This window comes from Heterocephalus glaber, unplaced genomic scaffold, assembly GCF_053883595.1.
Source record: "Heterocephalus glaber isolate CG9 unplaced genomic scaffold, H.glaber_assembly_v1.0 deba00001662, whole genome shotgun sequence".
NCBI classification, from domain to species: domain Eukaryota; kingdom Metazoa; phylum Chordata; class Mammalia; order Rodentia; family Bathyergidae; genus Heterocephalus; species Heterocephalus glaber.
This window is the reverse complement of record NW_028258403.1, coordinates 16,304,146-16,320,131: the sequence shown is the minus strand read 5'-3', so window position 1 is coordinate 16,320,131 and position 15,986 is coordinate 16,304,146. Positions and strand designations below refer to the sequence as shown.

Below are 15,986 nucleotides of genomic sequence, written 5' to 3'. Positions count from 1 at the left end.
AAGCAGAGCTCCCAGACTGTGCCCTCTCTCCTCCATCTCAGACAGCCAATCCCGACCTCTCATCAGCCATTTTCCTTTCCAGTCACCAGCCTCTGCCTCACTCACTCCTGTTTTTTTGCCACTCCTGAGGCACACACCTGGCCATCACCACCATTTAAAACACCTCAGTGGGGGCCGGGGCTTTAGCTCAGTGGTGCGGCCGCCTGCCTCACAAGCGAAAGGTCCCAAGTTCAATCCCCAGTACCAAACAAACAAACAAACAAAAAACACCTCAGTGTCCTTCCATTGCTCTCAGGATGTCATCTCAGCTTCTCCGCTGGGTCCCATGGCCGTGCCCCTATCTTTCCTGCCTCACCTTCTTCCACACACCTAGCCCTGAGGCACTGCTTGTCCTCACACCAGACTCAGTCCTTCCTCTGCCACGTCTGCCCCACACCTCTGCTCTCAGGCAGGCTATACTGCCTTCCCTTTCAAAGACCCCTTAACCAATCCACTCTGTGTGACTTAGCTTCCCCATTCCATGCTCCCCAAGCATCATGTCCTTACGGCAGCCATATTGCTTACCACCGGTTACTAGAATCACTAACTACCTCTCCACCAGTCTAGAAGCACCTTGAGAGCAGGAAGTATATTTTATTTTCATTGTACCTCTACACCTTAGCACAAAGTAAGTGCTTAATAAATGTTTGACAAACTGATGTTTGCTTTTTCTTTACCTACAGTGCTGTTTGGTTTTTTTTGTTTGCCGGTGAGGAGTTGAGAAAGGGCTCACTATGTCATCCATGCCAGCTCTGAGTCCATTATGTAGCCCAGGCTGGCTTTGAACTCATGATCCTCCTGCCTCAGCCTCACAACTGCCAAGATTACAGGTATGCAGCACCATATCTGGCCCCACAGTGCTTTTTCCCTCTGAGTACTTTTCCCCCATATTATCCTTGTTTTGTCAATATTTTACATTTCTTCTATCTTTGATGGGGGGGGGTGTATGTGTGATACTGAGGATTGAACCCGGGGCCTCACACCCTTCCCCCATGCATTTCCTTTATCTTAATCCTTTGACAAAACACAGCTAACTAAGAAAGCAGGAACTAAGAAAGTGAATGTACCAGAGGGAAAGCCTCTGATCAGAAGTCCGGGGGAGGAAGGGGTGAGAGGCTGTCTGTGACATTTTGAAACCACCAAATTCATTGTCACCTTGAGCTTTTCCCGTGGGGCAGGGGCAACAGAGGTGGGGGCTTTTGCTCTCTCTTGTGGGCAAGGCTCAAAAGCAGATTTCCCTCCTGAATGCTCCTTTTTGATGCCTGAGGCCATGAAGGAGGCTGGCCCAGGAACCCCCCACCTATTTTTAGCCTCAGTTTCAACACCTCCCAGGCAGCAGCCCTCTGTAGTAGCTTTACTTTTCACTCTTGCTGTTGCTCCTATGAATCACCCAGGGCTGACCTGACGAATTGCTACACCCAAACCGAGAGCAAAAAGACTTGAAGTGAGAGGGTAATGGCCTTTAACAGTGGAAAGTTGTGATGACGCCCTGACATCAGACACATCTGTAACCTCCTGTAGTACTTTTATTCAAAAATTTAGTGAATGGTTGTATGTAATAGTATTTGGGTAAATTCTCGTGATCAGAGTCCATGATAGGGAGCCTACACTGGACAATCTAACCTTCTCCCTAGGATTTCCTCTGCGAGGGAAACTCATCAGGGAAATAAATTGTTCTAGATGTTGCCTGATCTGAAACTACAAACCATACATCATTCTCCGTATAGCCGTGGGCTTCTCACTTTGAATTCTGAGAGTTTATGTACACTTTGTTAAACTAGGTCAAGCTTTTGAGGTATGATATTTCATGTCGGAAATACCCCAGCTTCTGAAAGCCATCAAAAGCACCATGGAAGGGCTGCTGCAGGTCTTCCAGCCACATCCTGAGGGTCAGCCAGTCACATGAGCCCTGGGCCACCAAGTCCATTGATGGGAGGTGTAACGAGGCATCACCCTGCCGGGGGACCTGTCAGCCAACCAGCCAGATTCCCATTCAGCCTCCTTCCCACTGTTCTGTGGTCAAAGCATTGCTAACACAGGACATTCTCTAATGTAGAGCTTCTGCCCCAACTTGCTATTCATCTCTTGCTGGGGGAGCTGGACTGAGTAAGTTCCTGGCCCCTCACCTGTCTCCTTAACTGAAGGGCTGAGGAGAGGACTCATCCTCCTGGCCGGGGTCCTGCCTCAAGGGTGACTCTCAGGCAGCAGAAGAGGGCAGAGGAGAAGGAGCTACTACCTAGGTCTCTCCTAATCTCTTCACTTCTCCTCCTACTGCTCCCATCCTCATTCCCCTGGGACAACAGGCTGGGTTCTGTGGTGACTCAGTTTGATGCCCATTCTCCTAATGGTTTCCACCCTGGGGGTCTGCTTCCTTTGTCAGATGTCAACGATGATCCATGATCATTTACTCATTTGAAGGAAGAACCTTGATCGAGTGACCTCTGGAGATAATTTCCCGACAGAGAAGGAAAGTTGACTGAATGAAGAGTGAACTATTAACAGAAAGGAGAATGAAAGAATGATTATGACAGCTATGGAGGAAAAGGATTCTCAGACCACAGATGAGGGCCTGGTAAGGGAGATGCAGAAGAAATGAATGTTTTCCTCTCACCTTGCAGAGCCCATCCATCTTACACCCGGAAGTGTCTAATCAAGGGGTCAGCAATGACTAAGCAGTAGGAAGGTAATATATGGGCCAACGTGCAAGACAAGCTGAAAGAAGGAACCAGAAATGGACAGAACACTGGGGAGAGGCAGACAGCGAAGGGGGTTCAAAAAAGTTGGGCCTGGGAAGGAAGCTGAAAGACAGTGGCCCTTGGACAGGGAGGGAAGGAGGGAGGGAGGGATAGGGCAGAGTCCTACGTGAGGCCAGAGCAGCTGAGATAGAGTGCTGGGGACCAAGGGTGACCATCAGTGGCTAAGCTAGGTGGGGTCCGAGTCTGGAGGACTGTAAATGCTGGCTGAGGAATTCACACTTCTCCTGCAGGCCTTGGTAGGTCACTGGAGATTCTGTTAGTGGGGTGCTGGGGTCCCGTGCCCTTCCTAGGGGTCCTTTCTAGGCTCTTGTTCTTTTTTTTTTTTTTTTTTTGGCAGTACCGGGAATTGAACTTAGGACCTTGGGCTTGCGAGGCAGGCACAGTGCCACTGAGCTAAATCCCCAGCCCTCTTGTTCTGAACAAAGAATTGGATAGGAAACCAAGTAGTGGGGTTTTATATTCATTAAATGTATTAAAGGTAAGAAAAGATAGAAGTGCTCTGCAGAGTGAGTGCAGGCCAATTAAAGTAGGAAAAGAAATATGCAGAGTGAAAACTGGACCACTGAGAAAGAGAGGAGGCAGCGGCCATGAGGCCAGGGGCCGCCGTCTTTATGCCAACCATTCGGATGGCAGGCCTAGGCCGCCCTATCAAAAGCCTGTTTGATCTGTTCCGAAGGACTGAAGGCAGCATTCTCTGATTGGTGCCAGGTGCAGGGCCTGGAAGCTGTGCTGTGCAGGCACTGAGTCCCTGTGACTGATAGGTCATGCCTGCTTGCCCAGCCACTTTGCCATGCCCTAATCTCCTGCCTCAATTCTATTACACAAAATCGTAAGAGGAAACATGCATTATTTTCTTCCTCAAATTTTAATTTTTATTAGTACATGTTTGCAGTACATAATGATTACATTCACCATGCGGGAGTTGGCGCATGTACATAACACATATTAATTCCTTCAGCTTCCCCTTGCCTTGTCCCTTCCCCCTCCTTCCATCTCTCTTTTTTTTTTTTTTTCCGGTACCAGGGATCAAACTTTGACCCTGTGCTTGCAAGGCAGGCAGCGGCACCATGGAGCTAAATCCCCAGCCCTCCTTCCATCTCTTGATGGAAATATGTATTTAAAACAGCAGTAAAAAGGGGCGGGGATTTAGCTCCGTGGTGCCACCGCCTGCCCCAAAAGCTCAAGGACCTAAGTTCGATTCCTGGAACCAAAAAAAAAAAACCAGCAGTAAAAAGAATTTTTTGTGTGTGGCAGTGGAGATCAAACCTAGGGCCTCGGGTTTTGCTAAATATGTGCTCTACCCCTGAGCTACACCATCCCAGACCCAAGAAAGTGAATTGTATAATTATAACCCTTTTAGACATCTTGATTTTTTTAACCACATACATGTTACTTTTCAACTTAAAAACTAATTAAAAATTTAAACTATGGAAAATATAAGTATAATGTAAGCCAATACCTTTGAAAACTAAAAAAAAAAAAAAAAAGGCAACAAACAACAAACAACATTGTAGGGTTTGGTGGGGAGCAGGGGAAGGATGGATTTACATGGTTGGTCCAAGACTGCCTAGTGGGTGAATTCCTTCAGCTGTTTTTGCTTTTGGTTTGGTTGATTGAGACAGCATCTCACTATGCATTTCAAGCCAGCTTTGAACTATGTAACCCCAGCTAGCCTCCAACTCATGGCAATCCTCCTGCCTCAGCCTTCTGGAATTACAGGTGTGTGCCACCATACCCATCTCCTTCAGCTTTATGAGCCTCAATTTCCTTTTTTTTTTTTTTTTTTTTTTTGGTCCCGGAGATCGAACTCGGGTCCTTGCGCTTGCGCAGCACGCGACAAAACCACTGAGCTAAATCCCCAGCCCTAGCCTCAATTTCATTTAAAATAAGAGGGCGGCCAGGTGTGGTGACTCATGACTGAAGCAGGAGGATCTTAAATTCAAGCCTAGCCTGTGAAACATAGTGAGACCATGTCTCAAAATAGAAATTTAAAAAGGACTGGAGGTATAGCTCAGTGTGAAGGCCCTGGGTTCAATCCGCAGTGTGTGGGGGCGGGAAGTGATACTTACCTAAAGAATAGGTCTGAAGATGTCAATATTTGATAATTATATCAAATTCTGTTCAATAAATATATAAGCAACAAATCAAGAAGCTACCATGGGGGCCGGGGATTTAGCTCAGTGGTTTCAACAAAGGACCTGAGTTCGATCCCCAGTACCAAAAAAAAAAAAAAAAGAAGCAGCTACCACGGTACAACAGGGCCTTCACTCCTCAGGGGCCAGAGGAATGGGAAGAGGTCTGGGTGCCATTTCAGAACCACAGTGAACAGAGCTGACTGGCCAAGGGGCTGCTGGAGAGGCCAGCTCACAGGCAGAGGGTCTTTCCTTGGCACTGTGGTAAATGGTGCACGACCAAATATCTAGCCTCAGTGTACGTCCTCACCTAGCTTTCCACACCTCCAGGAGATGATATGCTGGACGTGATGGTGCATGCCAGCACTAATCCCAGAGGCTGAGGCAGGAGGATCCTGGGCTTGAGGCAGGAGGATACTGGGCTTGAGACCTGCCTGAACTTTTACCTAGAGACCCTGTCAAAAAATAATAATAAAAATAGTGATTCCTCGGAGAAAAGCTCTTCCATAAATGGCCAGGAGATGTCGCTGCAGACAGTACCCTCCACACTGCTTACCTTTTCGTGTGGATTTATTCCGTTGTGGTTTCTCTACACCCTTAAACCCATGGGCAGCCCCTTCTACTTCTCCTGTGTCCCTACCTTCCCTGCCCTGAAATCCTGCTTGGTGTTTTCCGATGTCCTGGCATCTTGGAGGTGGTGACAGAGTCAACATGGTGACTGGGTTCTACGTTCACTTCCCTGCTATTTTTTATTTTTTGGTTTTTTATTTTATTTATTTTTTGGTACTGGGATCGAACTTGGGACCTTGCACTTGCGAGGCAGGTGGCAGAACCAGGCAGAACCACTGAGCTAAATCCCCAGCCCTATTTTTTGGCTTTTTGAGACAGAGTGTAGGGAGTAGTCCATGCTGTCCTTGAACTTACTATGTAGCCCAGATGGCCTCAAATTTGTGGTGATCCTCCTACTTCAGCCTCTCACATCCTAAGATCACAGGCATGTGCCACCATGTCTGGTCTCTCTTCATCATCATCTTCATAACATTTATTTAACAACACCCACCCTGTGCTGTCTACCCCAGCCCGATTCCCCTGACCCCCTGAGTCTCTGTCAATGTGTGCAGGAATACCCCTCTTCCAGATTTCTCCCACTCTCCCAAGGGCCCAATGTTCAAATATTAGCATTGAAAGACTTGGTGATGCATTAATCTACCTCACTTTCTAAAAGTATCTGTGTTCTTGGGTTTTTTTTTAAAAAAAATCTTTAGGAATGATTTAGGGAACACTTCTAGTGGTCCGGGGATACAGCTCAGTGGTAGGACATTTACCTAGCATGCATAAGGCCCTAGGTGTGATCCCCTATACAAAAAAAAAAAAAAAAAATCCTGTATTGCCAGGATACAGGAAATAATGAGCATTCCTGAGGTAAGCTAAGTGACTTATTCAAGGGGAATATGTGACAGTCATGGGACTGGACTGTGACAGCCAGGACCTGCTAGAAAGAACAAACATTCTGGGCCAATCCACCCCTTTCTCCATGGCTTCTGTTTGCTCCTCTTACTCTGTCTCACATTTGCCTGTAGTGTGTAAAACTCAACTAAGAATTACTTTGGGAATCAACAGCATTGCAGGTATCCTTCCCCAGTAACGGCCTTAGAACAAATCTTTTAGCAACTCCCACTGTTTACCTTTGTCCTAAACTATTCCTAAGACCTTAGACCTTAAGGAGAAAATGTTCCCACTTCACACAGTTTGGCAGTGTGAGTCTGGTGGTGAGTTTGGTTTTGCCCTGATGTCAACAGGATCGTGAGCCCCTCACCTAATTATGGTGGCCAAGGACGGGCCTAGCTGCTGGTGTCTCATATCCTGCCAAGCATCAGCTCTAGGGTGGATCTGTCTTGTTTCTAAATCTCCTCCCACCCTGACTAAATGCCAGCGAATTTACACAGGACAATGGCATCCAGGGGAACGACGTGCTCTTCAGACATTGCCTTCCTGATCCAGCTACTCCTCCCAGAACCCACAGAGCCTGAGCAGCCCCACACACCTACAAATATTATTTGGTTGCTGCCAACAAGCCATGAAAAGGGAGAGCCCGGGATCCCGGCCAAGGGCCACATGTGCAGGCCTCCTCCTTCCTTGTGCATGTGGCTGGGGCGCAGCACTGTAAGAGCCCTGCACAGGATGCTTACTGGCTAAGAGGACTAAAAAATTAAAAATGTGTACATACTGGGTGCTTGTGAAAAAGTCAGAACTTTGCCGAGTATGGCAGTGCACTCCTGTAATCCCAGAGTTCTGGGCATCTGAATGCAGGAGGATTGCAAGTTCAAGGCCAGCCTGGACAATTTAACAATTTAGCAAGACCCTGTCACAACATAAAAATATAAAAAACAGGCTGGGGATTAGCTCTCTGTGAAGGCCCTAGGATCCACTCCCAGTACTGCAAACACACACACAAAAAAGTCAGAAGTTTTTTGGACTTGCATTTATTTTGTGGTGTAGTGTTTGAACATTGCTTTGGGTGATGGACAACTCTCTTCAGGCCTCAGAGTCAGTTCCAACTCTGCTGATGCCACCCTTCTCCTGTTCCACAGGAGCAGAAATTACCATTAAAACATTACACCTGGGCTGGGAAACGAGGCTGTAAACTCAAGGCCTGTGGGCTCTCTCTCTTTAGCCAAAAGATGCAGAAATGCATTGTTTGATTTTCATGATGCGTCAAAATTTGAAAACTTTCACATTGAAATCTCTTTTCTTTACCTTTTTTTATTTGCCAAGAAATTTTCTTCAGTTATGTGCTACTGATAAACAACATACTCACAGATGGTGTAACATTTCACTCATGTTGTGAGATTTTGAGCATTACGTAACAATTTGCATCCAGATTTGAATATTATTTACATTTTTAAGATTTCTTTCCAAAAGGAGTTCTCACATGATTTTTCCTTTTTCATCCAAATAAATAGGGCTTCTGCTCAGTGTCCATTCTTATATTTATAAGGTCTACCAGTAGTGTACATTATTGTGGGACTTTGAATGGATGTGAAAGAAATAAAACATATTTCCACATTCCACATTTTCCTAGGTTTTTCTCCAGAATGAGTTTTTTCATGTCAACCAACAGAAGTGGAAGAAGTAATGGCCCTAACACATTCCTCACATCGGGGGCTTTTCTCCACTGTGAGTCCTCCTGTATGGGTTTGTTTTCTTCTCTTTAACAATGGACGAGGCCTGGGGGTGTAGTTCAGGGGCAGAGAGAGCACTTGCCTAGCTTGTTCGAGGCCCCAGCACCCAAGAAAAGAAAAACAAATACAAAACACGAAAGTTGTTGCTGCACTCAGTGCTGCATGGCCAGGGAGGGAAGCACACCGGGGCCTGTGCTGCTGGAGATCTGGTTGCTCCCTTTGGGCTCAAGCGGACTTCACTCTTCCTAGAGATCTGTCTGGTTCCTGGGCAGACGTATTTGAGTTTGAGGCTTTAATCCCCACTGAACCAAAGAGTGTATAGCCAAAGAAGCTCACCTTGACATTTTCACTTCACTGTGAATGAAGATCCACAGCACAGGGCTCCGGCTCTGTGGGTATAGAAAGTTGCTGACCCTCACAGGGGAAAGAAGACTGAGTCTGAGGTTGCAAGCAGGATATACAGGAAGAGCGCCAGCATGGGCCACTCATCAGGAGTGTGCCTGCCCTGCCTGCCCTTCGAGAGCGGTCATGGCTCCTCTCTCGAAGCTCGGCAGTACTGAGTGGTGGGTAGCCTGAGTTCACTCTGCAGGATCCAATTTAGGTTTCACTGGCCAGGCTAAATGGCACAGGCCACCCTGCCCCTAATGTTAGGAAAAGCAGAGGTTACTGGACCACCTGGCTGAACTTACAGAAAATCTCCATGCTGCTTACCACCAGGCACCTCAGACAGCAGGTTTAGTCCAGACTGTGCATTTCCCAGCCAGAAAGAGGTCACGGGGTACCTGCAGCCCCATGGGGCCCCAACAATGCTCCTTTTCCCATGAGGCTGCCCCTGGGAGGGTCACTTGGCCACTCTGTCATTCTCTATGGCCATGTCCTGAGTTAATATACAAACCAGCTTTGAGGTGAAACTTATCACTCGTTTACTTCCTGCACTAAAAACAAACAAAAAAACAAAGGGCTAGGTGTGTAGCTCAGGGGGTCGAGTCAGCCTAACATGCATGAAGCCCCTGGTTCAATGCTGAGGAACTCCAAGTACCAAAGGGTCCACAATAAACCAAAAACCAGGCCCTTGTGTTGTCATCTTCTTTTTTGTATACCACCCCCAAAAAAGCCAATCTGCTCGTGGTTTCGATGTCCAAGTACATTCCTTTCACCTAACTTGTAATGTTCGTTGACTTAGACAATGTGGAGAGAAAAACCTGTTGGATCGCATTATTCAAAACCATCTCCTAGGCTTGCAGGAAAACAATAGGTTGCTCCTTGGGAATTCCCACCTCTGCTAGGCTGGAGGCACCACTAGATATTTCAAAAGGCCATGTGACTAATCAAGGAAAGCTGGGGCTGCCTCTTACCACTAGGTGTCGCACTAAATCGGGAACACGGACCACCAGGTCCTACCGGCTGTCCAGTCCCAAGTACAAAACCATCAGAGGAGCTGGAGAGAAAACTATTCCTGAGTTTTTATAACTGCAGCCCCAAATCTTCTTACGTGCCCCTTATAAGTGGAGCTTTTAGAGTTCGACATTGCTGTGCATTTTTTAAAAAAGCAAATAGCCCCACGTAGGGGAACACTCACTCTCTATTTTACCTAACAGTTGGAATAGAAGATACTTTTGAGTATATTCCAAATTATGGTGTATTCAGTTTCATTTTCACAATATATTTTCAAATGTTAATACTACAACTTCATTGGCCAAATGATTACTGTATCAGGATAAGAATAAGAAAAACTGCTATAGGGTGCCTGGGTAATGTTTTATGGATCTCGGTTTCTTTTTAGGAAAGTGGGAACAATACTTATCTCACAGGATTAGTTCTGAAAACTAAGAATATGATGCATAAAATGTTGCAGTTCTTTCAAAAATTTATAGTGTGTGGCAAGTTCGAGGCCCTGAGTTCGATTCCTGGTACTAAAAAAAATTATACTGTGATCTTTCCAAAAGCCACAGTCACCCTTCCAAAGGAGGGTTAGACACGCATTTGTGCACAAGTTCTAATACAACTTTTTAAGCCACCAAAGAACTTAAATAACATTAAATCCCTTATTAATAAAAAAGCAAGTATACCACAAAAAAAGGTAACTGACCTCTGCCATACATGCAATTAACTAGCGGCAGAACCTGGAATTTGAGATCTACTGATAGTCACTGTTGCCCCTTACCTCAATAACTACATTTGCCTGAGAATCCTGCAGACAGTGGAGTCAATCCCCGGGAAGTCTTCACATCCTCTCCTCATATTTTTGTATCCACCTTATAGATTCATTTTTTTCTACATTCAAATACTTGGGGAGGGGATGGAGATATGAAGAAGGGCTGGTTAGTGTCTGGCCAGTTAGGAAAAGATGATTGCAATAATCACCAGAAATCCCTGCACAACTACCAGAGACCTCCTGCTGTCAATTTTGAAGAACTTGGGCCAAGGTGTTTTATTTTGCCTGGACCAGTTCTAGAAGTAGTTGGAGCATTCAACCCTTGGCTTGCAGGCTAGGAGATGGGGTGGGAGGAGCATGTGTTCTAATTCTGCAGGGGAAACCAGAGGGTAGATGGTCAGGCCAAACCCCTTTCTCTCAGAGTGGCTCCCCTCAAGGAGAGGATAGCTCGAATTGCTAGCCTGGGGATGGGGGGCTAAGGGCCAGCAGTGGTAGGTGGGGGCAATGTTAGGGTTGGCTGAGCCTCCTGAAGGATGGCTAACAGGTACTTTGCAGCTATCCTTAAGGGCCAATCTCAGGCAAGGCACTAACCCAGTTGTTCAGCTGGGCACCCACAAGTAAGCTCGGGCTCCTTTCTCTGCAGCAGCTCGTTGTAAATCAGAGAGCATGAGCTCAGTAGTTATTTCAATATTGCAAGGCATCCTGAACCTCTACTAACTACAAAGATCAACACCTTGCTTTACTTGGAAAAAAAGAAATCATGGTCCCTATTTAGTACTTTCCTCATACAGAGCCCGAGTTTTCCCCTCCTCCAGTCCACAGGATCATTAATCCCTAAAAAATGATTTGAGGGTTCGCCAAGCATTTAGGTTTTTAATGCCAGAGCTTTCGCAGTTTCTTATGATGTGTGGGAGGGCGGCAGCCAAATGTCTCTGCAATGCAAAGAGCTGCTATTGGCAGAAACACAGACGGCTTGCGACCTTCTAAACCACCCATGTCCTTCCCTGCACAAAGAAATTTGGTGGAAGCAAATTCCTACACCTAGCCATCACTTCCACTCTTGAGTTTTCAAAATATCAGAAAAACGGAAAGGACCGGCAAGTTGGCAAACCCCAAACAGGAACCACCGTCTGCGTCCTTTGGATCTCAGCAGTTGACGACCCCAAATCAAATCGATCGTGGGAAACCCCAGGGAAAGAAGGTTTCTTGCAGGGAGTCAGGATTACTGAGTGCAGGCTGCAGGGAAGTACCTGGGGGGGGGGGGGGGGGCTCATCGAGAGGACTTTCCACCACTCAGAGCTCATCAAAAAAGTTCCCGGACAATGACCCCAGTGGCTCATCGCAGGGAGTTTCTCTGATGAACCCCGGCTCAGGGTTTAGGTGCTTAGCAGAGGACGAAGTCAGTTCTCTTTTCTGGTCTGACTGGCTTGGAAATTCCCCGCGCCTGACCCCGCCCCGGAGAAATCCCCTGCCAGAGTTTATAGGGCGCCGCGGCGGCGCTGCCGAGCCCACAACAGCCCGAGCTCGCCGTCCTGCCCGCCAGCGACACCACCGCGAGGAAGCCGGCGGCGCACAGAGCGAGGCCGGCGCCACACTCAGCGAGGACCACAGCGCGCAGCCTGCGGCCGAGCGCACCCGGCACCGCGCCATGTTCCAGCCGGCCGAGCGCGTCCCGGAGTGGGCCATGGAGGGGCCTCGCGACGGGCTCAAGAAGGAGCGCCTGCTGGACGACCGCCACGACAGCGGCCTCGACTCCATGAAGGACGAGGAGTACGAGCAGATGGTGAAGGAGCTGCGGGAGATCCGCCTGGAGCCGCAGGAGGCGCCGCGCGGCGCCGAGCCCTGGAAGCAGCAGCTGACGGAGGACGGAGACTCGTAAGTGCCGCGGGCCGGGCGGCGGGGCGCGGGGCCGGGCCGGGACCTGCAGGGCCGCGGGGGCGTGCAGGGGTGTGCAGGGCTGCGCGGGTCGCGGACCGGGCGGGGGTCGCGGACCCCTGTGCAGCCCGGGGCGCCACACCCCCTCCCCCTGGCCCCCTCCGCCGAGGCCGGGGTTGCATAAGGCGGGCGGGAGTTTCTGGGCCCGGGCGGGCGCCGCGCGGCCGGGAGGGGAAGTACAGGGCGTTCCGGCCGGGGGGAGGGGAGGGGACCAGGCTGGCGCCGTCGCGCTGGGGGTGGGGCCCGGAAAGTCCCTGGGCGCCTGCCAGGAACACTCAGCTCATAATAACCGCGCGGAAAACACCGCGGCCTCGGCCTCCAGATACCCCGGCCTTGCGCAATCCCTGCAGCCTGGGCCCCACGCAGCGTGCTCACCACCCCTGGGGGTTTCCCTCTTCACCCTCAGGTTCCTGCACTTGGCCATCATCCATGAAGAGAAGGCCTTGACCATGGAAGTGATCCGCCAGGTGAAGGGAGACCTGGCCTTCCTCAACTTCCAGAACAACCTGCAGCAGGTGCGCTACTCACCGGGCCTTGTACCCTGTCTGACGCGGAATGGAGCTGGATAGTTGCCCCCGGATCCTTTCTAAATTATCAGTCACTGTTTCTCTGGCACACAAATCAGCCAACATCCTATGGAGTGAAGAACATTCCACTCTTTTGTTGAGGTCTTTATGACCCGCCCGGGGCCTCTGGAAATTGCCTGGCCCCCTGTACCTGTCTGGGAGGAGCAGTGTCCACAAGCAGATGTCCGGGTTGGGGAAATCGGATTGTGGGTTTGCTCCATGGCTTATCCTCTTTCTGTTCCTCTTCCGCCTGCAGACTCCACTGCACTTGGCTGTGATCACCAAGCAGCCTGAAATTACTCAGGCACTTCTGGAAGCTGGCTGTGATCCTGAGCTCCGGGACTTTCGAGGAAACACCCCCCTACACCTTGCCTGCGAGCAGGGCTGCCTGGCCAGTGTCGGAGTGCTGACACAGACCTGCACCGCACAGCGCCTCCACTCCATCCTGCAGGCCACCAACTACAATGGTACATTCCAACATGAGAAAGATTTTATAAAGTTCATGCAGAATCTGTACTGAGTTCTTAAAACTCAGCACACATGTTCCTTAAAAGGATAGGAGAAAGCTTCTGTGTCAGATGTGAGGCTTGAACAAATACTTACATGTTTTTGCCTTTTCTCTTCTAGGCCACACATGTCTGCACTTGGCCTCTATCCACAACTACCTAGGCATCGTGGAGCTCTTGGTGTCCTTGGGTGCTGATGTCAATGCTCAGGTGAGTGCTTCATGCCGCCAGATGGAGGGTTAGGACTCCTCCCCAGCAACACTGCCACGCTCTTGTTGCAAGCAGCAATTCCAAACTCAGCCGTAAGCATCTCAAATCTCTTTGCGCCTCAGGAGCCCTGCAATGGCCGGACTGCCCTCCACCTCGCAGTGGACCTTCAGAATCCTGACCTCGTGTCACTCTTGTTGAAGTGTGGGGCTGATGTCAACAGAGTCACCTACCAAGGCTACTCCCCATACCAGCTCACCTGGGGCCGGCCAAGCACCCGGATTCAGCAGCAGCTGGGCCAGCTGACCCTCAAAAACCTTCAGATGCTGCCAGAGAGTGAGGATGAAGAGAGCTATGACACAGAGTCAGAATTCACAGAGGATGAGGTGAGTCCCTTTAACATCTTCGGCACTGCCAGAAATAAGGACAGGGCCATTCTCCCAGGGCCCTAGAACTATTGATCATAGGAGTCTCAGCATAATTTACTTCCTCAAACTTCGGTGTACATAACCAGTATCCCAGGATTGTGTCTTTCTGGTTTTGATAGCTTACATTTCTGGAGAGACTGGGGAGTGAGCCCAGGCCCTCATGCTTGGTAGGCATGTGTTTCCCACTGAGCTACACCCCAACAATAATTTAGCTGATGCTGCCTTTTTTTTTCTTTTTAATGGTTTTTTGAGGCAGGGTCTCACTGTAGTCTAGGCCAACTAAGCACAGGCTGGGCTTGAACTCAGTGATCTTTTTCCTGCATCAGCCTCTATTACAGGCATATAATTCATGACTGGCTAGTTTAACCTTTTAAAAGTAGGGGAGTATTAAAGGAAAACTGCCCCCATCTGTAAGGTTCATTATCTTTTAGTTATGGAAAAAGCAGTCCAAGAATATTTGAGCTGTTGCCAGTAGCAGCCTTCCAGTCATCCTTGGCAAAGTTCTACAGGTTTAATGTGTCTTTTTTTTCTTTTGTTTTTAGCTGCCGTATGATGATTGTGTGTTTGGAGGTCAGCGCTTGACATTATGAGTGGAAAGTGTCAAGAAGAACATGGACTTGTATATTTGTACAAAAAGAGAGTTTTATTTTTCTAAAAAAAAAAAAAAGAAAAAGAAAAAAGAGGAAAACTTCAAAGGGTATTCTTACCACCACACAGCACAGGCCCTGGCCCCAGACAGTACCACAGCAGATCTGCCCTCATTCTGAAATTTTTGTGAACTTGGCCTGGGGGAACAAGGAAGATCATTGGAATTCAAAGCCAACCCCCTTTTAACTGCAACTTGTTGGAGCTTAGGGAGAAAGTTATCCAGAATTTGATGAAAGAACCACATTTATTTATTGTGCTTTTGATTGAATCACCATGGAGTTAGTGGCTGAACCTGGTTGTGTCTCGTGACATGTGACAGACAGCCAGGTGCGCAGTGGTGTGGGGTAAAGTCACTACCTGTCAAGGTTTGTGCTGATCTCCTGTAAATGGTGTAGATAGTGTATTTTGCTGGTAATTATTTTGGTACTTCTGAGATGTATATTTATTAAACAGATTTTTACAAACAGTTATGGTGATCACTGTCTTGGGGCTGTCAGGGGTACCCGATTCTGAAAGTCTCAGGGTGCTCAGGTGGAGGTGGGGCTGGGGCAGGGGGAGGCAGCATGGGGCGTTTTCAGAGAAGTTTCTCACATGCACACAGCTTCGCAGTGCAGCTTTACAGCAGCCTTGGGCCGAGTGTGGGAGGGAGGCTGTATAAGCATGATAGGGAGTGCCAGTCTCAGTGTGGGGCAGCACCAGGCTGCTTGGGTTTGTCCTTCTGTTTCCCCTTGATTTAGGCTATCTCAGGACCCTACTTCCACTCTAGGAAATTACACTGGACAAGAGGAGGATGCTGAGGGGTTTTGTGTTTTTTGCGGTCCTGGGAATTTCACGCAGCTGAATCCCAAGCCCTTTCTTTCTATTTCTTATTTTGAAACAAGGTCTCCCTAAATTGTCCAGGCTGGGCTTGAACTTGTGATCCTCCTGCCTCAGCCTCCTGAGTGCTGGGATTATAGGCATGCACCACCATGCCCAGTTTCAGAATTCATATTTTATAGCAGTGGGAAAGATTTCACTTGTAATAGTAGAAGTTCCTAAGGTCATGGAATCAGAAATAGGACAGGGCCGGGGATTTAGCTCAGTGGTTCTGCCACCTGCCTCACAAGTGCAAGGACCCGAGTTTGATCCCTGGTACAAAAAAAAAAAGAAATAGGACAGCACTGACGTCTCTCAGCAAATGCTCTCCCTCTGAGGCTGAGTTTTCTCATTCAAAAACTGGGCTATTATGAGCACTGCACAAGACAATGCCATGTAAAAATCCAGCAGAGTGCCAGGCATGTAGTGCTAAAGAAAAATAAAAGCTATGGCACCTCACATTTCACAGTGGAAAAACAAATCCAGGTGGAATGGGCTGTCCAACACAACTTTGCAGGAGGCAGGAGGCTTACTTACTGTTTCCAGGCAGTAAAATTCAAGTGCATTGCATCGCTGA

General features: G+C 48.4%; 1 protein-coding gene and 1 long non-coding RNA gene across 2 annotated transcripts; both read left to right on the top strand.

Moving 5' to 3' along the window:
* Positions 1-481: 481 nt before the first annotated feature.
* On the top strand, positions 482-2,649 carry LOC110346249 (uncharacterized). The gene is made up of 2 exons (XR_002390180.2): positions 482-869; positions 2,420-2,649. It is a non-coding gene; the product is annotated as an uncharacterized LOC110346249 (long non-coding RNA).
* Positions 2,650-11,723: 9,074 nt separating this feature from the next.
* On the top strand, positions 11,724-15,020 carry Nfkbia (NFKB inhibitor alpha). Its single transcript, XM_004867556.4, has 6 exons — positions 11,724-12,139; positions 12,606-12,714; positions 13,022-13,232; positions 13,393-13,481; positions 13,604-13,864; positions 14,449-15,020. The coding sequence occupies exons 1-6, from the start codon at positions 11,913-11,915 to the stop codon at positions 14,494-14,496; spliced, it is 945 nt and encodes a 314-aa protein (XP_004867613.2). The 5' UTR covers positions 11,724-11,912; the 3' UTR covers positions 14,497-15,020.
* Positions 15,021-15,986: the final 966 nt, after the last annotated feature.

Excerpts from the sequence above, each read along its gene's own strand:
- Nfkbia (XM_004867556.4), top strand. The coding sequence starts at position 11,913 with ATGTTCCAGCCGGCCGAGCGCGTCCCGGAGTGGGCCATGGAGGGGCCT. Across the intron at positions 13,482-13,603 it reads GTGCTGATGTCAATGCTCAG|GAGCCCTGCAATGGCCGGAC; the intron begins GTGAGTGCTTCA and ends TTTGCGCCTCAG. Across the intron at positions 13,865-14,448 it reads CAGAATTCACAGAGGATGAG|CTGCCGTATGATGATTGTGT; the intron begins GTGAGTCCCTTT and ends TTTTGTTTTTAG.